Here is a 9,274-nt window from a genome sequence, read left to right on the forward strand (position 1 = left end):
CAGGTCCCGTCTTATTCGCAAAACCCTTGTAGACCAGTGTAATTATATACAAAGTCGACAAATGTCGATTTATGTGCTGATTTTTATGCATTAGGTTTCCCTAGTATACAATTAAAAAAAAAATTAAATAAACAAAAGAAAAGTATCAAAAACATGGTAACACTTTTTATTTCTATTATCTTTTTCCACCACTTTAAATATGCCGTATTCCGAAGAGCAGGGTGGTTGTCGCTGTAAGTTATCAGAAAAGAAAAGAAGCCCCTCTGCGATTGGCCAGCACGATGTACATATGTAGAACTGGAATGATGTTTATGGGCAAATCATTAATTTTTTGAAGTAACGGAACTGAGAGAATTAAACCCAAAGAGTTTACTCAGGTTTTTGTTTTATTTGTTGCCTTCTACATTCAGCCCTCGCCACATCAATTAATCAACTGACTATCTATTTTCAGATTCGATGTTATCACTTGATTTTGTATCAGAAGTCCAAAGTAAATATCTTACGTGCCATTTAAAAGCTTCAATACCCCACAACCATAGCAAAATACCCACCTCATCTTTTTGTTCCTGCTTCAATTTCTTGCTCATCTCCTTGATCTCTTCCATGGGCAAACCGATCTCCTTCAAACTCGCATAATCACACGGATCCACATACAGCTCAATATCATCTGCGTGTGCTTGCATATGCCGCTCAGCAGCTACGGCGTTACACGCAACCGCACGTCCACCGCCAGCGGCATCATTACCCACCAGCTGATCGTATTTCTCCGGTGAGAGCTTCTGGAATTTGTGTTCATTTCTTAGCAAATTCTCATTTGACACCGAATGTAAGCGATTGTTTAAAGCGCCACTTGGTGAATTGGAATTGTTGCTACCAAAAGTGTTGTGCAATGGTGATTCAGTTGTGCAGCTGTCAACACTAGCGCTACCACCACCATCACCGCCACCATCAGCAGCACACTTTTCAAGATGCCTTATGCTGTCCACCGCATAGGAATATTCAATCAATTCTTCGACTGAATGTTGACGTTGAGGCAGCGGCTGTTGGTGCTGCTGCCGGCTTAGTGGCGTTGATGGATGGGTTGTATGTGGTTGTGGTGGTGCAGAATGGTCAGTGTAGGGTGCATGTGTTGGTGGGTGTGACGCTTCGAGCGGATTGCGTTTTTGTTGTTGTTGTTGTGCTGTTGGTGAGTGAAAGTGATTGAGCTGGTGTGGTGGCTGTGGCTGTGCAAATGAGAATGTCTGTACCGATGAGGATGCTGCTGTTGCTGAAGTCATTGCCGCTGCCGCTGAAGAGGATGTCGATGCAGCTGAAGCTGACGAAATGGATGACAAGGAGTGTTGATGCTGATGCTAGAGATGAATTTGTTAGTTTTGTTGTTTGTAAAGAGTCACCGTTCAATGCGCGAAAGCGGTTAGTGTGTGGTTGTTGCTTCATTGAAACTCACCAACAAGTGACCGCCAGCAGATGAGCCGCTGCTGCTGCTTCTGTTGTTGTTGCTCAGTGCATTTATTTGTGATCTGTTGTGTTGGCGTGTGGAAGATGTTGGTGGCGAAGGTGAATCTACTGCATTTGCTAATGACGACAATGCTGCAGATGTGGTAGTTATAGGTGATGAAGTCTTTTGTACCGTTAGGCCTACATAACAATCAGTTTGTGAGAAATGCTGTTCTTGCAAAAGAAATGATGTGGGCGACAATTGTTGTTGTGACTGTGGCTGATGTGGCGTTTGTGGTGATTGTGATAGCTGTTGTTGTTGATGCTGATGATGTCTCGGATGCTGTCTACTACTACCACTACCACTATTACTACCGAAATATCTACCGTTCGATGTTGAGGGTTCATTGGGATTCTGTTGCAAGATACTTGCTTTAGCTGGACGTGGCGGTAGCGCATGCGCCTTTCCGCGCATTGGTGGCGGCAAATTCACATAGAGCTCCTGCAGTGAGTGCACAAAAAGTTAAATTAATATTAATGCACATTAGGGCGAGTTAATTTGCATGGGAAATTTTTTCGACTATACGCATTTGGCATGGAAGGATTCTGGATGTGATTTTAAGCAAGTTTGCCGAAGAAACCATTGATTTAAAATCAATTTAGAGTTTGCCGAATTGCGAAAATGGGTTTCTTAGCATTCTGCTGTAGTGTCGTAAAGAAGTCCTTAAATTTTTTGGTAAAAACATGAACGCATTTCAGCACTTATCTTTTTCTTAAAAATTCCACCAGAGTGCGCAACAGTGAAAATTTTCACATTTTCTTCAAAACCTATTTTTGCAATTTGGCAAACTCCAGAGTGATTTTAGACCCATGGTTTCTTTGGCAAATTTGCTTACAATTATACGCAGAATCCGCCTAAGTTGTACGCGCATAGCCAAAAAAAAGATAAAAATGATCCGCCCTAATGTATCAACATCGAAAAACTTAAATAATGCAACATGCGCGTCTTTCACCTGCATCTGCTGCGCCATTTCTTCGCTCTCCAGCAACTCTCTTTGCCTCTGTTCCTGTAAGTTACGTTCCAACTTTTCGGCGATTTCCTTCGCTACACGCTTATCATATGCTTCCCTGTGGTCACATAAAATATTTCACCTTCGCGTCTGACTACATATAAATGTATATAATTTTATTGCACTTACTGTTCAAGCAGACGACTTCGATACATTTCCACTTGCCGCTCGGCCTGTTCCTTCTCCTTGATTTGCTCATTCAAAGCGGTGGGAAAATCCTCACGTACCACAGCGTTTCGCTGTCGATTGCCTTTGTAGAAGTCATTTACTGTTGGAGAAGAATTGCAAAATATGAATTATGTATGTGTGTGTGCCACATAAGCTATAAACTTTAGTTCCGTTTGTTAATTTTGTACTTTGCTAAGGGACATGACTTACTTTCTTGTGATTGCAATTTATAGGCTAGCGCGCTGTCTTCACGTACCAGCCATTCTTTACACACTGCAATAGGAGAAAGAGAGGTGAAAAAAGTTAAAGCTAGGCCAATAAAATGCATAATAAAAATTATGAAGCTACAAGAGCAAACTTATGTCTATACTAAATAGTTACATTTATAGCAGTGGTATGGACCATTCATTTGCTGAACTTGCAACTGGTAAACGAAGTCAAAGCTTTTAATATCGCCTTTCTAATGAGTCGTTTAACTTTCAAAGTTCAAATTTTGTCATGACCTCGGGGCGCACTTCTAACACAGAATTGAAAATTTAATATCCTTCCAGCTGATGAAGAGATTGCTGCCGTTGTTATAGCATCACAGCTAAGCCCTACCTAAATCGACTAAATTGAGTCTCAAGCTCAACTAAGTTGACACGCCTACCTTCGTTTTATTTATTAGAAGGGAAATCTTTGACATTACAATGCAAATGAGGCAGAACTTTTGAAAGGCTTCTGAATGTCTCGTTTGAAAGTTTGAAACAACTTTTCCTAACAGCCTTTCTCGCCCCACAACCAAGATAAACTCAGGGCATCAGCTTTATAAGGTCATTGATGCTGTAACTAAAGTATTTCGACGTGCAAGTCGAAGTAGAAAATCAAAACCTCCATGGTGGTCGACTGAAATTGCAACCCCGAGGACGGAATTTAGATAAAAATTTAACAAAGCTAAGAGATCCAACTCTTGGAGTGAATTCAAAGACTGGAAACGTCGATTTAAGTATTCAAACAGAGACGCTAAGCGATCCTAATACAGAAACTTCTGTCAGAAGATAGTAAGTTCTTCAAAAGCCAGCAGACTACATAAGATGTACTATAAACGTGCCTCATCAATATTAGCCACCTCTTCAATGAAGTCGATTGGAGAGCTAACAGCAAAGAAACATTAGCGTATCTAATACAAACGCACTTTCCGGGTTGCCTCCGCAGTAAAGTCACCAACAATCGACTCGCAGGAAATAACGATGACCTTCCAACGAACATTATTACTGAGGAGAACATAAAACGTGGTAATAGCAGCTTCCAACGGTATAAGTCTCCGGGACCAGTACGAATCATTCCCACTTCTTTGAGGCAGCGTCACAACTTAATTATATACGCCACTCGATTAGTTTTCATACCTAAAGCAGGAAAAACAACACATACGAAACCAAAAGACTTTAGGCCGGCGTGAGTACCCCAACAGACCCTTGCTAGAGGAGGGGCTTCCTCCCAGGCATGTTAGGGGCACTTATTCGTATACATGGACGCTGTCCAGACATACATTGACCAACCACTGGACCCAACTACGTACCGACGAGTGATCCACTGCATTCATAGGGAGTCGGTCACCACCTGCCACGAATCCCGGCTTATGAATGTCGTGATCGGAGCATAATCACAACCTTTATCAGACGCGAAGCTTTAACTGCCAAGAGACCCGCGTCACTCTGGCCCAGTTACGGTGTGAATATTGGAGCCGTTTCAACAGCTACATGCCCAGACTCAAACCCGGTAGATACCCCCAATGAGAGTCCGGCATGTTTAGGCTATCCCGCACGATACCAACCACCTCTTGACATGCCAGCTAAATCTCATTCCCCTTTGGTCCGACCAGGGGACAGCGGACTTCCGAACCCTTCTCCCATTGCAGCGGACCCTTCTACCCTCAAGGGAAGTGTGGAAATGAGACGCTTTAAGGAATAGGGAGTCCTTCCATGTATACACAAATGGCTTAAAGTTCGAGGGAGGGGTTGGTGGGGGTTTATACTCAAAAATTATAAAATTTCCCATAGTTTTCGTCTCATGGACCACCGCGGCATTTTTCAGGCGGAGGTGATGGCAATCGACAGTGCCTCAAAACCGGCAAAGTGTGATGTGATATCCCAAGCTGATACATATGTACATCTTTGCTGACAGCAAAGCGGTAATCAAATGCCTTAAGAAGCATTCTACAACCTCCACGGCAGCCATGGAATGCCGCACATTTCTTAACTAGATGGCAGAGTCATTTCGCCCAAAGGTGATATGGGTACCAACATTGAGCGAAATTGTAAGACCGATGAGCTGGCGCGACTTGGCAAAATTCCCTATTGAGGATATAAATTTACTAGTAATTTTTAGCAAAAAAAAAACCGACTTCAACTCCCATATAAAAAAAAATATATATATATTAGGGCGGGTCAATTTTTTTTTCGACATCGTTCCAAGCAGATTCGGATTCTACATAAAATTCTAAGAAAAAAAGTCCTTTAGACCATTGCTCTAAAATCAATTTCGAGCCTGCGCATTTTTAAAAGAAGGTATCTTTAATTAATACTAAGTCAATATGCAGATTAATATTTACTAAAGTGTTACGAATGTTTTTTATTTTTTAATAAAAACTTGTGCTCCGGAGTTTTGTGATATGAAAAATTCATTTCTGATATCTATTTTTGATTTAAAGAACCGCAAGATGGCGCTTCAAAGCAAATCTACTATATATTTGTGGAAGTATGTATGTATGTATGTGGTAGGTTGCAGCCTAAACGGATGGACATAATCGAACAAAATTTTGACAGAGTATTACCATGGCTCCTGGACCTATAATAGGGTAAAAAAAATTGGGACTCGCAAAGGGGTGGGATCTGGTTTCACTTCCCACCTCATAGGCGTAAAATTTTGAATTAACTCTAACTTCGGAATTATAGTCACATGAACTCGAAATTTGAAATGCACAGATACCTATGGTAGGTGCTTATAAAAAGGTATATATAAATGAGTTTGTGAAAGGGGGCGTGGCACATCCCATAGGTGTAGAATCTTTTATCAGCTATAACATCAGGCAGTATTAGTGATCTCAATGAATTGGATTTTGAAGATTTGTTATAATTGATCAACGTGAAATTCAAATAAATTATAGATGATATGAAGTTCACCGGGTCATCTTCTAGTCTTTAATATATATTAGGTTAATATACAGATTAATATTTACTAAAGAGTTATGAACGTTATTTTTTTAATACATTAAGAAAAAAATAACTATGATTTAAATGAGTGACACACAATGGCTAGAGTCGTCGCATGTTTGTATTCTTTCATATACATATATATGGGCCGTTCTTACCGTTATGTATTTTTCATCCACTCGCTTATTCCTTACCGAAAATTTTAAATAAAAATTTGACAAGTTTTAACCGCTGATACAGTACAGGTAGCTGTTTAAAATGGGTAACTTGGTAAACTTGACAAAGAAAACATATTCTCTGGTTAAATTAATAAGCCTGCCCGGATAACACAAAATCCTAAGCTTGATAAACATTTGGTGTTATAAAAGTTTTATAAAACTCTTCTTGTAATTTGGAAAAATGCCGAAAAAATTAGAAAAAGTCCTAGCATTATTATTAAAATTTTATTTTTCCGGCTCCGACGAATGATCAATACATTATAAAAATACACTCACTTACCTAATTTCATCCGGATATCTCGAAAACTGAGAGACTATATTGCAAAATTTCATCCGCATATCTCGAAAACTGAGAGATTGGATTGCATGCAAACAAACGGACATGGCTAAATCGACTCAGCGCGACGTTCTGATCATATAAGTATACATTTTAGTGGGTATATCTCTTCTTATTCTGGTACTTACAAACATCGGACCAAAGTTATAATACCATTTCATGCTCATGAAAGGTATAACAATAGTAGTGTATTGACGAAGTGGGAGATCTATCCCCCAATCTCCTCCCTGGCTGGTTTAGAGTATTAAAAGTGGCGCGCACAGTGTCATAAAACACTTTTGCAAATTGTGCATAAAAACAGATGGTAGGCGACGTAAACAAAAATTGAAAATATTAGAGGTAGCGAAAAATACAGCTAATTTAAAAATAGTATTGAAAGTGCGCGCGTCCTATGCCTCGACCAGATATTATGTCCTTTGGTGAATCAAGTGAATTGAGTGATATTAATTTACCAGATAATGGCAATATTTTACAGTATTATTTTTTTCTCAGTGATCAAGCTAAATCTAGTAGAAAGATGTTCTCATATAAATCGTTTACTCCAAATGTAGTAGATAAATTAACTGAAATTTGGTGCAAATTAAATATTGAATTATGAGCAGAAATAATATTGTCAAAAAGTTAAATAGATTAATCGATAGTTGTCATAAAGATAATAAGTGTAAAAATAGAAGCAAATTCGAATCACTCGTATATTCGTTAAAGCAATTGTTTTACATTGGAAAATGCCAATGTAGTTTACAAACAACAAAATGCTCCTGTGGACTAATTCCAGAAAATCTAACAGAATTCATGTTTGATCAACATAACGAAAGAAAACGTACAATACCAGAATATTTGCCATTTACTTCAGATGAAGTGCTAACAGAATTACCAACAATTGCAACAGACAATGACGATCAAACATATCAGCCAAATACATCAGAAATGCTTATGGATATCGATGAATTACCATCAGCTACACAACAACCTTCTGCAATGAAACGTGGTCCTTATACTGCAAGATACAACATACCAAACTTTGTTATGATGTGCGATAGATTTGGAGTTTCCGACAGAGTAGCTGCATGTATAGCCACAGCACTTCTCGAAGACTTAAACATAAGAGATGAAAAGGGTGATTTTATTATTATGGACAAACGTAAGGTTGCCAGAGAAAGGCTTAAATATAGAGACGTAGTGTTAAGTAAACAACGTATTGAATCTAATTTAAAAGCATTTTCTTTCGATGGTCGGAAAAATGATTCATTAACACAACAAACAATTAATCAAAAATATCATCAAAACATGGTAAAAGAGCCTCATTTAGTAGTTGCAAGAGAACCAAACACAGTATTAATTGGATATGTAGAATTGACCAAAGAAGATGCGGAATCTAAGCAGAAACAATTATTTGAATTCTTTAATAATAAACAAATATCACTTGAACACTTAATTGGCATATGTAGTGATGGTGAACCTGCTAACACTGGAACATATAATGGCGTTTTGCGCAGATTCGAACTTCATTTAAAGAAACCATTGCACTGGTTCGTATGCTTGCTACATTTCAACGAGCTCCCGTTTCGTCATTTATATCAAACATTAGACCAAGCAATTACATTTGGACCTAGATCAACAACTGGAAAGTTAGATAAACAGATCCAAGAATGTGAAACATTACAAGTATGTTTTAAAATATTTTTTTATTGTTTTGTAGTTCTTATAGAAAAAAAAATTATTCGATGTGTGTAAGCTGTAACTATTTCGCTACTAAAAAATATTATATTTTATTGTAAACACAGGTTGCAACTTACTTTGAACATATACTACTAGAAAATATGCCTCCTGCTATGGACGAAGAACTTCAGTGTGAATTATCTACGGATGTTAAGTACTTGTACAAAATGGCTAACGCAATTTCCAATGGTGTATGTCCAGCCGATTTGGCTAACATGAAACCAGGACCATCATCACATTCTCGCTGGATAACAAGAGCTAGCAGAATATTACGATTGTATGTGTCAACGAATAAACCAAACCACAATTTGAAGATTCTAGCAACTTACATAATGAAAGTTTATGTTCCAATGTATTTTAGTGTCAAGTATTATAGTTCTGTTGTATATGGTAGTGTATTATTATCAAAATTTATACAGTGGACAAGGTTTTTAAGTCCAAATTTGAAGAAAATTATAGATACAGTTGTTCAAAATAATTCATATTATGCACATTCTGAAAATGTCTTACTAGCAATGTTGTTTGATGAAAGAAAAGACATACGTGACAAAGCTATAAGAAAAATATTGTATTTTCGTAATTATTTGTATAACTCAGGTACCCTAAGAGAGTACAAAAAGCCGCAAATCAATTTCAATTGCACAGAATACATTAATATGATAGATCTATGTAACGATGAAAACATATTAGAACCGCCATTTACACAAAATATTCCTTACGAACATTTGTTGGACTACCTAGAACATGATGATTTACCACTTATAGATCCGAAAATTCCATCACATATTCAAGGAACAGAAAGACATGTTCAATTACTAGCCAGTGTTTCTCGACGAGTGATTGATAAAAACAGAGAGGGAGTTATGGCTATGACAATAGAAAGTAGAAAAAAGATACCTCGTGTTGAAAGTAAAAAGGATCTAAAACCAAAATAAGTATAAATACACTGTTAATCATAAACAAATTTATGATTCGAAAAATAATTTTGAAATATTGTAAAATATTATCTTAACCAGATTAGTATGGGACCACCTCTGAGACACTACCTTTCCGATGAATTATCGAAATCGGTTGACGTGGTCCAAAGTTATGCGGTAACATACATAAAAAAAAAAAAAAAAAAAAAAAATTCCG

At 37.8% G+C, this 9,274-nt stretch overlaps 2 protein-coding genes across 2 annotated transcripts in view; both read right to left on the minus strand.

Annotated features, from left to right (window-relative positions):
• Positions 1–9,274, minus strand: part of LOC118740943 (UDP-glucosyltransferase 2-like) — a 515,118-nt gene that overhangs the window by 338,581 nt on the left and 167,263 nt on the right. The gene's annotated exons all lie outside the window — the stretch shown is intronic.
• On the minus strand, positions 1,359–3,084 carry LOC118741977 (adenylate cyclase, terminal-differentiation specific-like). The gene is made up of 5 exons (XM_036473944.1): positions 3,057–3,084; positions 2,886–2,948; positions 2,637–2,775; positions 2,451–2,565; positions 1,359–1,939 (listed from the first exon to the last, which is right to left on the minus strand). Exons 1-5 carry the CDS (start codon positions 3,082–3,084, stop codon positions 1,415–1,417), a joined length of 870 nt encoding a protein of 289 aa, XP_036329837.1. The 3' UTR covers positions 1,359–1,414.

Source organism: Rhagoletis pomonella, unplaced genomic scaffold, assembly GCF_013731165.1.
Source record: "Rhagoletis pomonella isolate Grant_MI unplaced genomic scaffold, Rhpom_1.0 Rhpom_scaffold_00006, whole genome shotgun sequence".
Taxonomy (NCBI): Eukaryota; Metazoa; Arthropoda; class Insecta; order Diptera; family Tephritidae; genus Rhagoletis; species Rhagoletis pomonella.

Coding starts and splice junctions, on each gene's coding strand:
- LOC118741977 (XM_036473944.1), bottom strand. CDS start 3,084: ATGAATGGTCCATACCACTGCTATAAAT. Junction 2,776..2,885: donor TAAATTGCAATCACAAGAAA/GTAAGTCATGTC, acceptor CTTCTCCAACAG/TAAATGACTTCTACAAAGGC. Junction 1,940..2,450: donor AAATGGCGCAGCAGATGCAG/GTGAAAGACGCG, acceptor CACTCACTGCAG/GAGCTCTATGTGAATTTGCC.